The sequence below is a fragment of the Nelumbo nucifera genome, chromosome 1 (genome assembly GCF_055504915.1).
Source record: "Nelumbo nucifera cultivar China Antique chromosome 1, China Antique-T2T, whole genome shotgun sequence".
Taxonomy (NCBI): domain Eukaryota; kingdom Viridiplantae; phylum Streptophyta; class Magnoliopsida; order Proteales; family Nelumbonaceae; genus Nelumbo; species Nelumbo nucifera.
In genome coordinates this window covers 117,193,465-117,213,884 of record NC_142649.1, presented here as the reverse complement: position 1 = coordinate 117,213,884, position 20,420 = coordinate 117,193,465, and the positions used below count along the sequence as shown (strand labels likewise).

Sequence of the window (20,420 nt, the reverse complement as noted above, 5' to 3'; positions counted from 1 at the left end):
GCTTAATTAAAATGCTAAAAATAATGAAAATTTTAAATTAATTGTATGTTATTGCAAAAAATATTGAATAGTAATGAAAAAAATAATGTATTTTATTTATTAATTGTAATATAATAAAAAAATAGTTATTTTTAAACTGTAATTAACAGTAATTGTAATTTAAGCTAGAAATAGTAGAAAATTACATTTAATTTGTTTTATCCAAGAAATTAGCAAAATTTTTGAAAATATGATCATTTCTAGAAATTACTATATTTTAAATAAATACCTTAATTTAATAATTATAATATTTTAATAGCTAACAATATTTTAATAATTAATAATAAAAAATATCAATTTGTTTATAACTTAACCTAACCCAATTAGAACTATAAATTTGCAGGCTCAAGCAACTATTTTTTTTTGAGTTAGCTCTAGATGAAATATGCACCATGCACATACATTTTGAGGGATAATCAAATTCGAAGTCTAATTGGGTATCAAACTTTTATAGTCCAGTGATGGCTTTAGCGGATAGGGCCCAAGCTAAACAACCCCTAATAAGCTCAACTTGGAAGTTATATGCATATATGGTAAATATTATTAAATAATAAATTTTATATTAATATATATATATATATATTTAAATGTTATATATATTTTTTTATACTAGACTAGAATTAAATAAAAATTTTAATTTGTAAAAGTTATAGTTTTATAATTAACATCGGCCTCTTTATTAACAGAAAATGTGCAAGCCCAAGTCCGACCATCGGACCTAGATATTGAGCCCGAGCCCAGCCCTTATATAAAGCCCGAAGCTCGAGCTTGAGCCTGAAGCCCGATCTATACACAAAATGTCTTATTTTCAGTATACTCTTATAAACTAATATTATATTAATATATTTAAAAAATAATTTAATAAATTAATAAACTAATACATATATATATATATTATTTATTATATATAATATAAGTATTTTTTAATATATGTAATAGTATCGAGCCAGGCTTATTTGAGAAAGCCCAAGCTCGACCGCACGACCTTGAAATTTTGTCCAAGCCTAAAAAATAACAGGTAAGACCAGATTGGGTCGTTGGGCTACCTGGCCCATGAATAAGTCTAATTGTATATATAAACAATTGTATACATAAAAAAACATATGGAATAAAATTGAAACATCTTTTTTATTTTTTTTAAACGGACCTCTCATAGCTTGGACTGGTGTGCGACCTGGCTTGGCCCAAGGCTCGACTCATGGACCAGCCCGATCCACGGCACGACACGAGCTCCCAAATTATCCCAGGGGAGGGAGGCATAGCCAAGGATGCCTCGTGGGCCAGCACGACATGGCTTGCACTTTGTGCGGATTGCATGTAGGTTGTGCCGTGCCAGCCCAGCACAACTCGATTTACACTTTTACTTGAACCTGCCCAATACTGGGGATAGGGCAGGGAAATTCGACGATTCCCCATCCTTGATGAGGAGTGGGATGCCTTGCCCCTAAATTCTCCCAACATTGAAGAGTGGTTGCCTTGCCCTAAACCCGCCTGACACTGGGGATGAGGTGGAGATGGGGTAGAGTGTCTTGAATATGGGGTAGGGACAGGGATGGGGTGTCCTGCCCTGAACCCACCCTGTTGTCATTCCTATATAATTGTTAATTATTAGTGAAATTAATAAAAATATTAGCTTTTGTAATTTTTTTATTTATTTAAAGTGAATCAAAATTTCATTTAAAAATAATAAAAATAAAACAATTATTAAAATTACTACAAATTATTAATAAAACTAAATTTATTAAAAAGTATTTATCATATTAAATTAACAATGATTATTTTTTGTAAATCAACATTAAATGAAAAATAAAATTATTAAAGTTTTAGATATTAACAATAACTTTCAATATTTTAGTTAATTAACAACAAATTTTGATTATTAATTTATGGGAAATTGTCTAAATCTCACTTTGAGTTTTCAACAATTCTCTTAAACTCTCCACAACTTTTCAAAATGTCTAAAACTCACCATGTCAGTAAGTTTTTATTTTCCAAAACTCACCTTCCGTTGATGCATCGTTAATGCTTCTTAACAGAGGTGTCCATGTTAGTATAAATAACAATTTTCATGACCAAATTACCCTTAAATGGTGAGTTAGAGGACAAATGGCTTTTTTGGTTTTCAATTTTCTTGTTTTTTTTTTCTTTTTTTGTGTTTTGTTATAATTTTCAATGTTTTTTATAATTTTTTGTTTTTTTTACATTTTTTATTTTGTATGATCTATAAACTTTCCTATATTTTTGTTATTTATTTACAATTTCTGCATTTTTCTATAAATTTTGGTGTTTTTTCTACGGTTTTTATTTTCTGATTTTGTTTTTCAATTTCTATAGTTTCTATAATTTGAAAATAAATTTTATTTTGTTTGCAATTTTTATAAATTTTTTTATAATTTTTATGTTTTTATGTATTTTATATTTAAAAATATTTTTTTAAACTTTTTCCTTTTTTTATATCTAAATATTAAAATGATAATATATTAACACCCATTAATTTATTTTGTATATATTTTATATTTTTATATAAAGATTAAAATGATAATATATTAACACTTGTTAATCTATTTAATGTCAAATTAATAATATGGCGAGTTTTAGACATTTTGAAAAGTTGTGATAAAGTTAAAGAGAAATGATGAAAATTATTAATTACTTATAAAGTGCATAAGATTTGAACACCGGGAAGGCTTTTGTTGTCTCGTGAGGAGGATGGCGATAGATGCAGTTGAATCACCATCTTCATCTTCCTCTCCATCTGCACTCCATTTCAGGTATTATTATTGTTTGAATGGACGGTGGTCTTTCTTCATTTTCTTTTTGATTTTTTTTCGTTCTCATATGAAATTATTCTTCCCTCATCAAAATAACACTGCAAGGTTTTGTGACAGTCAACCACGGCACTACTATGTCGCCGTCGACAGAATTCAATTCAAAATGGTTCGTAGTGTCTTCTCCTTCATTTCTCTTAATTTCTTTATCTTCGTTTGTATTTTACTTTAATTAAAACCAGTATTGAGTTTCGTAATTCTTTAATATTATCGTTTTTTTTTCTAAATCAAAATTTTGGCAGGAGACTTTGGTAGATCTGTTGGGGGTGGCGGGCCGACGTTCATCCTTACCTATGGTGCTCTGTTGCAGCTCAAGAGATGAACTTGACGCTGTCTGCTCAGCTGTCTCCAACCTCCCCTACATTTCTTTGACTTCACTGGTATTTGTTCCTTTTTGTTTTTGAAAAGCTATTCTTTCCTTGTCTTTTGAAAATTTTTGTATTTTTTGCTATGTTTAGATGATGGATGAACTTGTGTCTGGTTCTTCTAGAATACAAATGATTGTAAGGGTTCCATCTTCATCATGTCATCCATTTGAACTATTTTAGGGGCCTTGTTCTTGGTTATGATGCCACTCCAATGGCGGGTGCTTAACTGTGCAGAAATCATTTAACATACTTAATTATTTGGGGGGAGGGGGTAAAATGATGCTGTCAGGACACTGTGCATGGGCTTCGAGTGAATACTTCTATCTAATTAAAGTATTAATGCGAGAGTTCGAGGGACTAGTTTTTAACATTCCCGAAGTTTCATCATAGTTAAGATGCTTTGGTGGTTGTTTCTTGAGCACGTTACAGAAGCCTTCTAACTGTTATATACCAAACCTAGTAGTGCTCATTTGATACTTTAATTGAAGTCTATAGGTCATCATATGATTACCAAAAAAAAGGGTCATCATATGGAAGCATCTACCTGAAGCTTAATGATATGATTATCCTCTTTGGGTTGTTCAACACTGAAATGTCCTAACATCAATCCCTGCTTTTGCACCAAAAAGAAGGGGGAATGCTAGTGAACAGTGATACTAGAATACATGCTTGAGTACATTGAGATTAGTCATCTTGATCAATGCCACAAGAGCATGGGTTGGCATATTCACCAAGTAACTATTTTGATTTTTATTGTTTTCTATCCTTGCAGTGTATTTTCCTTTACTTCTCTGCTACTGGAGAATTCATTTGTGCTTTTGATAGGCATTCCACTTAGAAAGTGCATATTCTTTCTTCTGAGTGCTTTTCATGGCATGCCATATGATGTAAAGAAGACTAGCAGGACCTTTTTAATGATAAAATGTACTACTTTCCAGTTTCTTTAATGAGATTTACCTTGCTGATTTCAGAAAATCTGGTCAAAATTTTTATCCTGTTTCCTTGCATTATTTTTTAGTTATTGATTTTTTTTGGGTGGTATCTGATGTGAACACGTTGTATGCATTTCAGTACAGTGATCTTGCTGAAGCTGAGCGCATTTCAGTATTTGACAAATTCTGTGAAGCAGTCATGGAGTGGAACCAAAATATTGCTAATCCCGAGGAAGACATTGAAACTGGGAACCAAGAGAACAAGTCGCATGTGGTAGTTGTGACGGATGCGTGCCTGCCTCTTCTTGCTTCAGGGGAGTCACCAATTTCTGCTCGTGTTTTGATAAACTATGAGCTGCCTACCAAAAAGGTCTACCATCTTTCCTTTTTTGAACAAATACTTCCTGAAACCTGGAGGATGAGAGACAAGCTGAATCAGTAATAGGTTAGTTTTTGTGAAGGGAAAATGATTACAATTTTGGATACCTTGACTATGAGCTGCCTACAAAAAAGCTCTAGCATCCTTTCTTCCTTGAAAAAATATTTCCCAAAACTGCTGATAAAAACAAAATCCCAAAACCTGGAGGAGGATATACAAGTTGAATCAAAACCTGTCCTCCTTCCTCTGTCTGAGTCATATCTGATGAAAAGGATGTTTGTCATTATAACCATACATATTCCTTATAGTTATGAAAAGGATGAGATACAAGGATTTTTGTCATGAAAAGGATTTTTGTCATTATGAGATACAGATGTGATGGATTTTCATGAGAAAGGAGATTTTTGTCCTTCCTGATAGCCTAGATGTCTGCATTTTTAAGCTATTGTCATTATAACCATAAATATTTCTTATAGTACAGTACTGCAAACTGATGTTCTTATTAAGGAATCATCACAGCCATTTTCCCAGCAAAGAGATGTTACTATCCTTGATCCTCCAAATTCCAAATCCCTCCGGATCATTATCTTTTTTATTTTGTAGTTAATGACAAAGTTCCCTACCCTACATATTTGTGCATGTGTACATTTGTATGGGCTGTTACAATGATTGCCAACTTGCGCACTTCTCATTGCTTGTATCTCATGTTGGTGAACTAATTCCAACCATATAACCATTGAATTCTGAATCAACCTGGGGCAGCATTATTTGTCACTCAACACTAGGCAATCGGAAAAGGATGCTTAGGGATATTTGATAGATTTTGTATCTGAACTTTTGGCTGCTTGATTTGATTCTCTGTTTCTGTACTTAAAACACTTCTTATTGGTCTTGTTACCTTTGGTGCATGTATGCATACATGCAACTATTTAACCATATTTTGCTTGATCAATTTAATGAGCTTCTTTTAATTCTATTATAAGCCAAAGGACTTTAGAGGGAGAGCAATGCAGGGTATGATGCTCTTGTATGACAATAGACAAAAGGATACACTTTGTTCGAGAGAAGGAAGTTGATATTTTTCTCTTTACTTGGTTTTACATTGTATAATCAAATTCCTTGGGCTAAAGGAAGTTTATTCCTATCACAACAAGATGAACTTTATGTAGAATGTGAATGGACCAACTATTAGATCTTGGGTGGAAATTTCTTTTACCCAGTCCTCTAGGTAATGTATTACTGAAAAGTGAAAACTTCTTCCATCAGTAAGGTTTATTAGAAAATTTGCTAAATTGATAAACAAATGAATCTAAACACGGTGGATAGGATCTTTGGAAGAGAGAAGGATCTCCAGCATTGACTTCACTCTGCAGGTCAAGTAGTGCCAAGGGTATTTTCCGAACTTCAGCTTCAGTCATTAAGGAATAAGGAGCCCACAACTTCCTTAAAATGTTATTCACTAAAAGACAAAGCAATAAGCTTTCAGTTCAGCCACTTCAGCTGTTATCAAATGAACCTTAGTCAAATGAAAATGGAGACAAAGCTAAACTTACATTGAGAGTTGGAGTGTTAGCAATCCCTATATATTTTTACATCAATATACAACATGGTTGTTTTGGTATATTATATGATATGCTTGGTGACTTTCTGAAAGTTGAGCTATTTGGTAGAAGAACGATTGATCATTCATTGTGCCTTAGGTAAGGGGAGAGAAGCACTCTTTAATAATTATGCATTAAGGAAGACATTAGGATTCTCTGTGGAGAAGCTTCTGAGATGAGTTGCAGTAATCAGTTCAAAGACCTTCGAATTGGAACTATGGCCTAACATCCAAGAAGATGTGATTGCAGTGATAGAAAGAGGGAGAGGCACCTGGATGAGATTGTTTATGAAGGAGGAGGATCCGAAGTGGACGGGAAAGTTCATATAGGAGGTGTTAAAGAACCAGAGACAGACGCTAGAGGACAAGAAGCGAGACAAAGGAAGATCAACTCCTACAACTAAAAGAGAATCGATGGGGTAGATTCATATGTCTGAATAGTTGGGAGAGATCAGCTAAATGGAGAAGCATCTACGTTCTTGAAGAGCTGTCTAGTGAAGGATGGAAGAGTTTTGACTACCGGCTGAGTCTGTTCGTTCCTTCTAAAGAGAAATCCTGCTTCATAGCCCCTACGCTGGATCTCTTCCCTCATCTAGAAAGAAGTAAGGTCATAATTTCATAAAGGTAGGAGGATCTTCCTTCATTTCAGTAGTTCATCAAGATAAACCTTTCGGAAGGTGGAAACAAGCTTTCGTCTGTACCAAACAAGAAACTTTGATGTGGAGAGAAGTCGAACTAGGCCTTTTTGCTACCTTTCATACCTAAGAGGTATTAAACCTCTTCCCTTTCGACACAAACATGGTGGTGGGTTTTGCTCCTTCAGAGGATTTAGTGTTGACTTGGGTCAAATAGGAGATAGTTTATTGTATGGAAAGTTGGTCCCTTTAGATTAATGCTGTCCCAGGTTGTTTGAATTTTGATGGCTGGCTAAAAATTCATGGTATACTCTTCCACCTCTAGACAAAGGAAGTGTGTGTGGAGGTCTTGAAGAGATGGATTAGGGAACAAAGGGCTTTTTCGTTTTGAACTTTGATTGGGTTAAGATGATGAGCTATGGTGTACACGCTATCCCTTGTTCAATTCCTTTGCTGGACATGAATGTTTGGTTTTACCTATCAGTGGAGGTGGAGAAGACGAACGAGTCTTGTGCTCAACCTGCTGAGTCAACTCATGGTTTCCGTATTCATGGTGGTGCAGAAGCTTCAGTTTGGTCAAGGCCTTCTTTGGGAAGTTTTCGTAAAGATGAAGAGAAAGAGTTGCTAGGTTCTGACCCACCTTGTAATACAAAAAACTTTGCTAAAAGTCTTCATTTTGGAGTTCATAAAATAAGGAGCCGGGAAAGTAAGGCAATCCATGCTAATCTCAGGCACCCTTTTCAGTTTTCAAAAGGGGCTCTAAAAGTTGCTTTCTCATTCACTGGAGGGCCCCACTAAAACCCGACCCTCAGGGGCTCCAAACCCTGACCCAAGACCCTCTTGCTTACAAGTTAGCCGTGGGTTCTCAAAAGCCTAAGTGCCTGGACCAAAGGTCGGTCAATGAGACTTAAGCCCACCTGAGACCCCTTCCTTTCTAGACAAGCCTTTGCTGAGAACCCCTCCCAATTTGGGGAGATACCAGAGAGAAATCTATAGGCCCCTGACACCCTTAATGAGTTCAAGCTCCTCTTTTGTGCAACTGTTGACGTTGTGGTTGATGAGGATTTGAGTTCTTATGCTATGGAGGCTGAACCAGATCCTAGGGAAGTGGCTCTCATGAGGGCGAAAGCTTTATTTGTGTAAGTAAACCCTAGCAGATTCTAGGTCAAAGTAGAGAAGAAGAAAGAAAAGAGAAAGAAGAAGAAGAAGAAGAAGAAGAAGAAGAAGAAGAAGAAGAGAAAGAGAGTTCGGCCAGACTAGAAGAGAGTAAAAAATCACACTCTCCTAGCTGACCCACTTGTATTTATTCAAAAACATAGAGTTACAAGAAAGACCATTTTGTCCCTCATAGAAGATGGGACACATAACTTAAACTCAGATACAATAGACCTTTCACTCTCAAGCAGATAATCCAGAATGACCAAAATACCCCTGACTCGAGCATTCTAACACTCCCCCTCAAGCTGGAGAGTATATATCATATAGTCCCAGCTTGTTACAAATGTAATCTATTCTTCCCCGAGACAATCCCTTTGTGAAGAGATCTGCCCACTGATTTCCTGAGCTCACATGAGATGTGGTTATCACCCCACTTATCACTTTCTCTCTTACAAAGTGACAATCAACCTCAATATGCTTAGTTCTCTCATGAAAGACGAGATTGGAAGAGATGTGAACAGCAGCTTGGTTATCACAGTATAGTTTCATGGGTTTGTTAATTGAGAATCCCATCTCTTGAAGCAAGTTCTTCAGCCATACTAGTTCACATATGGTATGGGCCATAACCCTGTACTCTGCTTCTGCACTACTTCTTGCCACCACTGTTTGTTTCTTGCTCTTCCAAGTTACAAGATTGCCACCGAGGAAGGTACAATACCCTGTAGTTGATCTCCTGTCTAATATAGAACCAGCCCAGTCAGCATCTGTGTACCATACTATCTCAAGAGTTCCTCCACTTTGGTATAATAAACCACGACCTGGAGCACCCTTTAGGTACCTAACAATTCTTAGAACAGCTTCCTAGTGAGGAACCCGAGGATGTTGCATAAACTGACTCACCACACTCACAACAAATGATATATCTGGTTGGGTAATGGTCAGGTAGTTCAATTTTCCCACCAACCTTCTGTATCTTCCAGGATCATCAAACTCTTCACCTGCATCAACACTCAACTTGGCATTGAGTTCCATAGGAGTCTCTGCTGGTTTAGCACCTAACAACCCTGTTTCTTCAAGTAGATCAAGAACATATTTTCTCTGACATAGGTTGGTCCCATGTTTTGACCTCGCAGCCTCTATTCCCAGGAAATATTCAGCTTCCCCAGATCTTTCGTATTGAAGTGGTCCTATAAGAATTTCTTCAACCTGTCGATTCCATTGCTATCACTCCCAGTTATGACAATATCATCCATGTACACGACTAGCAAGATTTTCCCATCCTTTGAGTTATAGCTGAACACAGAATGATCAACCTGACATTGTTTCATCCCAAAGGCTTTCACCATTTCACTGAACCTGCCAAACCAAGCACGTGGAGATTGTTTCAGTCCATAAATTGCCTTTTTGAGCCTACACACCTTGCTAGACTCCCCCTGAGCAACAAACCCTGGTGGTTGCTCCATATACACCTCCTCAACGAGATCACCATGCAGGAAGGCATTTCTGATGTCAAGTTGTACAAGAGGCCAATCATACATAGCAGCTAATGAAATCAACACCCGAACTGAACCAATCTTAGCCACAGGAGAAAATGTCTCCATACAGTCCACACCATACAATTGAGAATAACCCTTGGCCACTAACCTCGCCTTCAATCGCTCCACACTGCCACTAACCTCCACTCAGGTCAGTCGAAAAAGAAGAAGATGACTGTGAAAGTTGGCGGCGAACCCAGAAAGAGAACAACAACAAGAAAGAAATGAGGATACGACCTTATGGCTCTGATACCATGTAAGTAAACCCTAGCAGATTCTAGGTCGAAGTAGAGAAGAAGAAAGAAAAGAGAAAGCAGAAGAAGAAGAAGAAGAAGAAGAAGAAGAAGAAGAAGAAGAAGAAGAAGAAGAAGAAGAAGAAGAAGAAGAAGAAGAGAAAGAGAGTTCGGCCAGACTAGAAGAGAGTAAAAAATCACTCTCTCCTAGCTGACCCACTTGTATTTATTCAAAAACATAGAGTTACAAGAAATACCATTTTGTCCCTCATAGAAGATGGGACACATAACTTAAACTCAGATACAATAGACCTTTCACTCTCAAGTAGATAATCTAGAATGACCAAAATACCCCTGACTCGAGCATTCTAACAATTTGCTAGGAAGGAGGCATGTGGGAGTGTAGGTTGTTTGTGCAGATGCAATTGGTGAATCTTGAGTATGGGAATTACTACAACTTAGAAAGCCTTGTAAAATGTCGAGGACTAGGTTAGCCATATAGTCCTCTCATTTCCTCTCATAGCCATCTGCTTCTCTCCAGAGTCCAGAGTTTCCTCTTCTTCATTGCTTTCCAACCAGCCTATTTCTATTCATGTTCCTACCACTCACTTGGCTTTCTTGTTTTTCAGGTTTGAATGGAGTGTCATCCCAACTGAGAGTTAACCCTAGTTGTCAGGGAACCAGTCTTTTACCAGTTGAGGTGACAAGGCTGGAAGATGGTACTCATTTTTTCGGATATAGTAGAAGGGAGGCGTAGTTGGAAGGTGGAACAATTGACATGGCTAGGAAGTTGGGGATAAATAGAGAAAAGGAAACTATTGACAGTCAGGGATCTAAAAGTGGAGGTTGTGACAACAGGGGAAAAGCTTTGGGGAGAGAAAGGGGTCCTAAAAGGGAATTAAAGAGACTTCAATGGGGGATGATGGATCACAAGTTGGTTGGTTCTAGGACAGATAAGGGAAAATTAGTGAATGTGGCACAATGAAGATTTTAAGTTGGAATGCCAACGGTTTGGGAGACCAACTTAAGAGGTGTCTGGTGAAAGATACTATAAGAAGAGAAAACCCAAACATTATCATCTTACAAGAAACAAAAAAAGAAGTGGTAGATAGAAAACTGCTAAGAGTAATATGGGGAGTTTGTGGAAAAATGGGCTGTTCTTATTAGTGCATCCTCTATAGAGCCTACGGTGAAACCTACTATCACTTAATTAATCTCTTGCCCTTTTGTTTTAGCAATTTGGGACTGGTGTTTCTCTTTGTTTGGTTGGAGGTGGACCCCCTCCAAATGTACAAGGTTTGTTTGCTTCTTGCTCTGTTAGGGAGTCTAAGAAGAGGGGTAAATTATTGTGGAGAAGTGCAAGAGCTGCTGTTTTCTGGACAATTTAGGAAGAAAGGAACCAAAGAATCTTCTCTGAAAAGGAAAGAAGCAAAGAAGCCATCCTTGAAACCATTACAGCTAGGGTGGTACATTGGGTGAAGTCCTTGGATATTTTTGAGGGTATTTCTGCTGATGCTCTGGTTAGAAAGTGGAAGGATGTGGCTAATTCTTCTCCCATCAAATCCTTGACTCATCCAATGCGGAGTTCATAAAGTTAAATTTTGATGGGAGTAGTGATGGTAACACAGGCCCATATGGAGTAGGAGTGTTCAGGAATGAGGAAGGGAATGTGATTGCTCTATTCTTGGGATCCATTGGCATAGGTGACTCTCTTAGAGTTGAAGTTTTGGCAGTGATGGAAGGGGTGTTAAAAAAGCAAAAGAATTGAATGTCAAAAAGCTGATTGTTGAAGGAGACTCAAAGCTGGTCATTGGTTGGCTATAGAAAGAGGAGAATGGGCTATGGAAATTTGCCAATGAGAAGAAGTTCAAGAGTCTTACCCACGACATGGAGTTAAGACTACAGTGGGTGAAGAGGAGTGCTAATATTTTTTGCTGATGTACTTGCAAAACAAGAGGTGGGAAGGAATAATATATTCTGGGCTGTGTTGTAATCTGACTTTGTTTTTGGGGGAGGGTTAAGAGATTTTACCCCTCCCTTTCCCCTCTTGTATCTGTTTTATTTTTTTATTTAATAAAATTGATTTCTGTTATTGATAAAAAGGGTTGTTCTTCCAGCTTTTGGCACTTCGGGTGGAATTGTCATGGCTTGGAAAGAAGATGAGGTGTCTGGTGTTGAGGTTGATAAAGGAGAGTTTTCAGTTTCTATGCTGTTCACCAACAAAAATGACAAGTTCAATTGGATTCTGATCGGAGTATATGGCCCAAACTCTCCCTCAAATAGGGGAAATTCTGGGATGAGCTGGATTCTTTACATGAATATGATGATATACCATGGTGTTGAGAGAGTGACTGTAATGTCACAAGATTCAACCAAGAGCATTCCGGTGGAAGAGTACTAGAGTAGTGACTATAAGTATAGGGATAGGGATGGGAATTTTTACCCTACATGGTGGGTACCCATCGGGGTGGGTTTTTTGCTTGAAGGACGGATTTTGGGGTGGGGACGGGTTTTGGAATTCTACAACCTGTATGGACAGGTAGGGTACGGTATTAGGCTATACTTGACCCTCCTCAACCCGCATATTGTTGGAAAGCATATGAACTTTATGTATTAGGTGTCTAATTTAATAATATTTTGAATTTTATGTGTATAGAGAGATTGGGTCGAATGGGCCCTAGCCCATTAGTGTCTTTCTAATTGGTTCTTTCTTGTTATGTTTTCTTATTGGGCCTTTTCTTTATGGGCCTTTAGCTCTTGTTTATGTTTTCTAAGTATAGTGCTGATGTGGACGCCTACTTAAGGGCAATCTTGTAAATTATGTAACTTAAGCAAGTTTATTAAGAAAGATTAGTGGGAGAAAGAGGAGATTATCGAACTCCTCCTTTCTTTCTCCTTTCTTCTCCAACCACCCTTCTTCTTCTTGCTGTCTTCTTCTTCCCTAATTTCTTTTGCTTTAATCTAACATATTCTGCTAATTTTATTGGTTTGAATCACATCTTGGTATCGGAGTGGGTCTCCCTTTTGCTTTTTCCCTTTTTTCTTTTTTTTTTCCCATACACTTTTTTTTCTAATTGAAAGGTGTATGGAGAGATAAATTGCTGATTATTCAGAGATCTTGTTTGCCTAGTTGATAGAGGGTTTGGAGAGTTAGAATCTGGCCGAAGATTGCCAAGAAAGTGGGATTGCAGATTTTTTCCCCAAAACCCTAGCTGACTAGAGAATTTCCAGTTACGGGTTGAAGAGTCTATTTGGGTGTGGCGCTCAAGGCTTGGAGGGTTCCTTTTTATCTCCAAAAGTGGGCGGCTGCAGTTGGAAGTGGTTTGGATAGCTCTGGTTTGAGCGACTACCTCTTCTCTCTTTCTCCCCAGAGGCCAAGTATGGTGAAACCCTAGTTTTGGGACTTTTGAGTGCTTAACTGACCTTAGTTAGGTCTATAAAGGTTGAAAACATTGTTTTTTGATTTTTCGTTTGATTGATGGAGCAATCTGGAAGTCAGGCAAAGCAGATCCCGATGTCAAGGGTTGGTCCCGTAGATTCCATTTTGACAGGAGTGACTACAATTAAACTTGACGGAACAAATTACCTTGCTTGGGCACAATCTATTAAGATCCATGTCTGTAGTAGAGGTAAACTAGGGTTTCTAACGGGTAGTTAGTTGATGCCGGATGGGACTGATCCTACATATGATAAATGGATGCATGATAACTACACACAGTTATTGGGTGGTTGGTAAATTCTATGCAGCCCCACATAAGTCAACACTATCTGTGGATGACTTCAGCCAAGGAGATTTGGGATAGTGTGATAGAGACATACTCTTAGAAATTAAATGTTGCAAGGGCCTACAAACTGAAGAATGATGTGAAAAATTTAAAACAGGGGGAGAAGAGTGTGGTTGTCTACTACTCGATGTTGAAGCCATTATGGCAGGAAGTAGATGTTATGGAAGCATTTGTATGGGAAAGCACCAAAGATGCAGAAACTTTCAGGAAATTTGTTGAAAGAAACATGGTGTTTGAGTTCCATAGGACTCAATCCTGAATTTGATATTACAAGACAGAATATCCTGGCCATGGGTGATGTGTTACTTGCTCAGGCATTCTCTATGGTGAGCAGAGAAGAGAGCAGGCGACAAGTACAGCTACAGACCCCACCTCTAGAACATTTTGCACATGCTGGAATAAAACCAAAGGGGCTAAATGAAAAAAAGGAGGTGATATGTGAATACTACAAGAAGCCAAAACATACTAAGGATTCCTGTTGGAAGCTTCATACAGATCTTCTTCTTGAGAGGTTTCAGAACAACAACTTTAAGAAGGGTGGTCAGTTTGGAAAGCCCAAGAGTGCCAATATTGCTACAGTATCTGAATGTGAAGAAGAATCTGTTGTGGAACTGCTGGCAGCAATGAAGGCAGAATTTGAGAGATATGGGAAGTTGATAAACCACTTGGAGTCTACTGTTGCATCTTCCTCCTCGGGCACCCCCTCTACATCTGCTTTTTCCCATTCAGGTATTCGTGCTTCTACAAATCATGCTACAGTCTCAGGTAATCGTAGAATTCCTTGGGTCATAGATTCTGGTGCATCAGACCATATGACCAGCATACCCAACCTTTTTTGTTCATACCAACTCCTCTTGGGTAAAGAGAAGATTTCTCTTGCCGATGGGTCTCTTGCTCCCATCTTTGGCAAGGGGAATATTAAAGCCTCTGACTCACTTGTATTATCCTCTGTCCTTCATGTTCCCAAACTTAGCACTAACCTTTTATCTATTAGTAGTTTAACAAAATCAATGAACTGCAGCATAACCTTCTTTCCTACTTATTGTGTTTTTCAGGACCTGAAGTCTCAGCGGACTATTGGGAGCGGCCACAAGGCGAATGGGATATATTTGCTGGATGTCTCAGATCAAAGTCCTTGATTACCTAGTGGAGTAGTTTTGGAGTCTCTTTTATCAGAGTCAATTAATAGAGTCATGATATGTCATTTCAGATTTGGTCATTTGTCTTTTTTAGCTTTGAGTCATTTGTTTCCAGAAATGTTTAAGGGAGTATCCCTATTGAGTCTTCATTGTGAGTCCTGTGAACTTGCAAAACATTGTAGACAATCTTTTTCAGTGAGTAATAAAAGATCAGTTTCTCCTTTCCATATTGTGCACTCTGATGTGTGGGGCCATATCATTTACTTGCTATGGGGGGTTACAAATATTTCATTCTTTTCATTGATGATTTCTCTCGTTACACCTGGATTTGCCTTATGAAATCTCGGGATGAAGTACCAAATATTGTACAAAAATTTCATGAACTTATACTTACCCAGTTTAACACTCGGATCAAAATATTCTGATCTGATAATGCAAAGGAATATTTTGAGAAGAGTTTTTCCTCCTACTTTGCTACCTTTGGAGTTATTCATCAGAGTTCCTGTTCCTACACTCCTCAACAAAATGGAGTGGCGGAAAGGAAGAACAAACATGTGGTTGAGGTTGCGAGGAGCCTCCTTTTTGCTTCCCATGTTCCTGTTAAGTTTTGGGGTGATGCTGTCCTTACAACTACATACTTGATAAACCGAATGCCTTCTCGGGTTATGGGGTTTAAAACTCCCTTTAGCTTGCTTTTCCCAAATGAGGATCTCTTTTCTCTTCCTTTCAGGGTGTTTTGGTGCACTTGCTATGTTCATGTTCACAGTCATCAAAGACATAAGTTTGAGCCTAAAGCACACAAGTGTGTCTTTTTGGGATATGCCTCCACACAGAAGGGGTACTGCTGTTTTGATCTGGTTTGTAGCACTCGCTTTGTTTCTAGGGATGTCACATTTGTAGAGTCTGTTCCTTTCTTTGGTACTTCTCTTGAGGGGGAGCATTCTGAGGAGTTGTTTGCATTGTAACCATCTGTTTCTCTTCCAATTCCCATTGAATCTTCTATAGAGTCTCCTCTAGTCGAGTCATCTATCCCTGCTCCCCCTCCTCCTATTCATCCTCCTACTTTTCCTTCCCATCATATTACCCAGAGGTGGTACTAGAGACAAAGACTTGGAGACATGCAAGTTGTTTCCTTGCCTTTAGATGTGCCTCTTGCTCCTTCCATCACTACTGAGGTAACAAGTCAGCCCTCTTCTACCACTTTGGATACCTTCCCTGACCTTGATCTCTCTATTGCCCTTCGCAAAGGCAAACGAAAATGTACAGCTCATTGCATTTCCAATACCTAAGAAATTGTGAATTTGCCTGAGGGAAATTGTGGATTTGCCTGAGGGAAAGGAACCGGTTGGCTGTAAGTGGGTGTTCACTATTAAGTATCATTTTGATGGTACTGTTGAGAGATATAAGGCCCGTTTGGTGTTAAAGGATATACTCAGATGTATGGTATTGATTACTTCGAAACTTTTGCCCCAGTAGCCAAGATGACTTCAGTTCTAGTTTTGCTATCTTTAGCTACTGCTTTTGATTGGCCTCTTCATCAGTTTGATGTAAAGAATGCTTTTTTGAATGGGGACTTACATGAAGAGATCTATATGTCTTTACTTCTAGGGATGCATGGGAAGGAGATGCAAGGAAAGGTTTGTAAACTAAAGAAGTCTCTTTATTGCCTTAAGCAATCTCCTAGTGCCTGATTTGACAGATTTCGGGCTGCTCTTGTTGCTTTTGGGTACACGCAGACTCAGTCGGATCATACTTTGTTTGTTAAGAGGAGAGATTCCTTAGTGACCCTTCTGATTGTCTATGTTGATGATATTGTAGTTACTGGTAATGATACTCAGGAAGTTGTTCATCTCAAAAGCTTTCTTAACACTGAGTTTGAAATTAAAGACTTGGGAGAACTCAAATATTTCTTGGGAATTGAAATTGCTAGATCTAAGGATGGTATCTTTATTTCTCAGCAGAAGCATGTTCTTGATCTCCTATAGACTTAAATCATAAGTTGTTAACTACTGAAGGTAACTGTTGCCTGATAAGGGAGTGTTCCAGAGACTGGTCGGGAAGTTATTATACCTTTGCTTGACTTGGCCAGATATTTCCTATGCAGTTAGTGTAATCAGCCAGTTTATGCATTCTCCCAGAGATACACATTTAGCGGTTGTTGAGAGAGTTCTGTGCTATCTAAAAGGGACTCCAGGGAAAGGTATCTTGTTTGCTAAGCATGGACACATGAAGCTGAAAGCATACACTGATGCTGACTGGGCCAGATGTATTGATGATTGGAGGTCCACTTCAGGTAGCAGGGAACATTGTAACATGGAGGAGTAAGAAGTAGTCTATAGTGGAAAGATCCTCAGTTGAAGCGGAATACAGGGCAATGACACATGGAGTTTCTGAACTTTTGTGGTTGAGATCACTTTTTGATGAATTGGGTATAGACTGTGTGGAGCCAATGGTGTTATATTGTGACAACCGGGCTGCTATCAACATTGCACATAATCTTGTTCAAACATGATAGAACTAAGCACATTGAAGTTGACAAGCATTTTATACGAGAGAGTTGCCTCAGGAGAAGTCAATCTACCATTTGTCGCTTCTGAAGAACAGTTAGGTGATGTTTTGACCAAAGGTGTTCGTAAAGGAAAGCTGGTTCACTATATAAGCAAGCTGGGCATGATGGATATCTATGCTCAGCTTGAGGGGGAGTGTAGAGAGACTGGGCCGAACGGGCCCTAGCCCATTAATGTCTTTCTTATTAGTTCTTTCTTTGTTACGTTTTCTTATCGTGCCTTTTCTTTATGGGCCTTTAACTCTTGTTTATGTTTTCTAAGTATTGTGCTGATGTGGATGCCTACTTAAGGAAAATCTTGTAAATTATGTAACTTAAGTAAGTTTATTAAAAGATTAGTGGGGGAAAAGAGGAGATTATCAAACTCCTCCTTTCTCTCTCCTTTCTTCTTCAATCTTTCTTCTTCTTCTTGCTGTCTCCTTCTTCTTCCTTACTTTCTTTTGCTTTAATCTAAAATATTCTGCTAATTTTATTAGTTTGACTCACATCTATGTGAAGGTTACTTGATAGTTTATGTGTTTTTTTTCATGTCTTCATCAAATAGTTGGAAACTTTGATGTTTGTACATGTTGTTTTACTTACTTATTGCTTATATATAACAAGAAATAATATGAAATTAGATGCGGATTCTAAACCCAACTACCCTACCCTTAAATGTGGGGAGGTAGGGTTAGGGAGGGTTTTGCATTTTCATGTGCAAGGAGGGTTTGGATTCTAAAAGTACAACCCGCTATGGATTTTGGGGCGGGTATGGGTTAGGAGGTTTAGGGAGGCAGCTAGGGTCTAGAGTTTACAAAATCTTCACTGAACCTGCATCATTGCTATCGCTAATGAGGGGCTTCTCTAGTTTTATAGCAAGACATCATTTATGCGATCTCCCCTTCCATAATGGTATGTTCACTTGGTCAAATATGCAAGAGAATACGTTAAGTTGTAGGCTTGACAGATTTCTAGTAACTTCAGATTGGGTAGAGCATTTCCCTAATCTCATTCAAGAGATCCAGTCTTGTACTTCCAATCATTGGAGTCTTGCCTTAAGAACAGATTTGGTGATAAAAGGAAGATCCCCTTTTTGATTGGAAAAGGTGTGGACCTTGCACAAGAATTTTCACAAGAAGGTTGCTTCTTGGTGGGATGAGTGTAGAGTAAAGGTTGGGCTAGCTTTAGATTACTGCAAAAGCTGAAATTTCTCAAAACAAAACTAAAATCTTGGGGGAAGCAAGAATTTAAAGCCTTTGAATAAGAAGAAAAGGTTACTTCTCATGGAGTTAGATGATCTAGACCTAAAGGAATAGAATGGTGTTTTGGACGGAGAGGGTAGAAGGAGAAGAGAAGACTTGAGAAGATCTTGGGAGAAGGTGGTTAGAAGAGAAGTCTATTGGAGGCAGAAGTCTATTAAAGATTCTTCCATAGTTATGCCTCGGGAAGGCATAGGAAAAACTTCATATAAAAAATAAAGGTGTGCCAAAGGGAGGTGGAGGATGTAGCTGAAATGACAAAGGCCTTTCTTAACCATTTCAAAGAGCTCAGTTTTAAGGAAAAGCCAGAAGGCTTGTTCTGAGCATTTGGGGTTGGCCGATCTTATCGGAAGAAGAGGTTCTGACTAGAAAGGGAATTTGAGGAGCAAGAAATAAAGGAGGCTGTCTTTGACATGAATGGAGATAGAGCCCTCGAGCTTGATGGGTTTCCCATCTTTTTCATTCAGATTTGCTGGGATGTTGTAAAACCCACAATCTTTTCTTTTTTTTTTCTTTCAATTGCAGTAATTCAAGTAGTTAATGCGATGTAAAACATATTGCATTCTTGATTCTACAAGCCGCTTTTGTACCAAGCCCCTCGAGGCAAGCCCAAATAAGTCCAAGTTAGGGTCTTAAATTCTTAATTATCACATAAAAATGATTTTATAATTTTAATTGCCTTTTAGGAAGATATTTTATTAGGATGAATGAAAAACATTAGCAAATAAGAGGTGTGAAGAGAAGAGAAGAGAAGAGAAGAGAAGAGAAGAGAAGAGAAGCGAAGAGAAGAGAAGAGAAGAGAAGAGAAGAGAAGAAAATATGTGAGAAGTATTCGACTACTAGGCAATCTCTTTGTCAAGTAGTCGACTACTAGGAATAGTATACTGATAGTAGTTGGCTGTTAAGAAAAGTATACTAATAGTAGTCGACTACTAAGACATCTCTGTGTAAAGTAGTCGACTCCTAGCAGCAGAGTATTGCTTTTGGGTACAAATTTAACATATCACATCAACACTTTATATAACACTCTTTCAACACTCCCCCTCAAGTTGGAACATATATGTCATATAAGCCCAGCTTGTTAGCAATAAAGTCAATATAGGGGCGACGTAGAGCCTTGGTCCATAAATCGATCAACTGATTTCCTGTCATCACAAATGGTGTGTCAATATCACCACTTTGAATCTTTTCTCTAACAAAATGGCAGTCTACCTTAATGTGTTTTGTCTTCTCATGGAAGACTGGATTTGATGCAACGTGAATGGAAACCTGATTATCACAATGTAAATGCATAGGAGTCTTCATAGGAATCCCAATTTCCAGAAGAAGACTCTTAAGCCACACTAGTTCTCCTGTTGCATGAATCATGGCTCTATATTCAACTTCTGCACTTGACTTAACCACGACATTTTGTTTTTGGTTCTTCCAAGAAACAAGGTTTCCATCTAAAAACATACAATCTCCTGTTGTTGATAGGGGTGTCAATAGTATTCGAAAATCCGATTTCGAATTCAAGATTCAACATAATCAAATCGAATTCAGATAATTCGAATTTCTAATTAGTCGAATTCGGATATCCTATTCATATCGAATTAGCTAATTGGATTTGAATTCGGATATGACCTGATTCAATTTGATAAATATCCAAATTCGACTGATTATTTAATTCTTATATATAATAATAAATAAAGTATTTAAATGTTTTATATAATTTATATATAAAATAATTAAACTATATAAATAATTTATATATTTATATACTTTATATAATTAAAATATTTATTAATTACCTAAAATAATTAGTTGGTCAAATTCAAATCAAATTGAATATTAATTTTGCAATATCCGTCAGATATCGAATCAAATTCAGATATCGGATTTTCTAATCGGATTTGAATTCGGATATTGCCTGATTCATTTCAAATTCAATCTGTTTAGACCCCTAGTTGTTGACCTTCTATTTGTTGGTGATCTAGCTCAATCAG

General features: G+C 37.7%; 1 protein-coding gene across 1 annotated transcript in view; it reads left to right on the top strand.

Annotated features, from left to right (window-relative positions):
• Positions 1 to 2,669: 2,669 nt before the first annotated feature.
• Positions 2,670 to 20,420, top strand: part of LOC104601795 (initiation factor 4A-like protein) — a 59,435-nt gene continuing 41,684 nt past the window's right edge. Inside the window, exons 1-4 of the mRNA XM_010265267.3 lie at positions 2,670 to 2,810; positions 2,928 to 2,976; positions 3,110 to 3,247; positions 4,307 to 4,537. Coding sequence (XP_010263569.1) covers positions 2,749 to 2,810; positions 2,928 to 2,976; positions 3,110 to 3,247; positions 4,307 to 4,537 — 480 coding nt within the window. The 5' untranslated portion in view covers positions 2,670 to 2,748. The remainder of the gene's footprint in view (positions 2,811 to 2,927; positions 2,977 to 3,109; positions 3,248 to 4,306; positions 4,538 to 20,420) is intronic.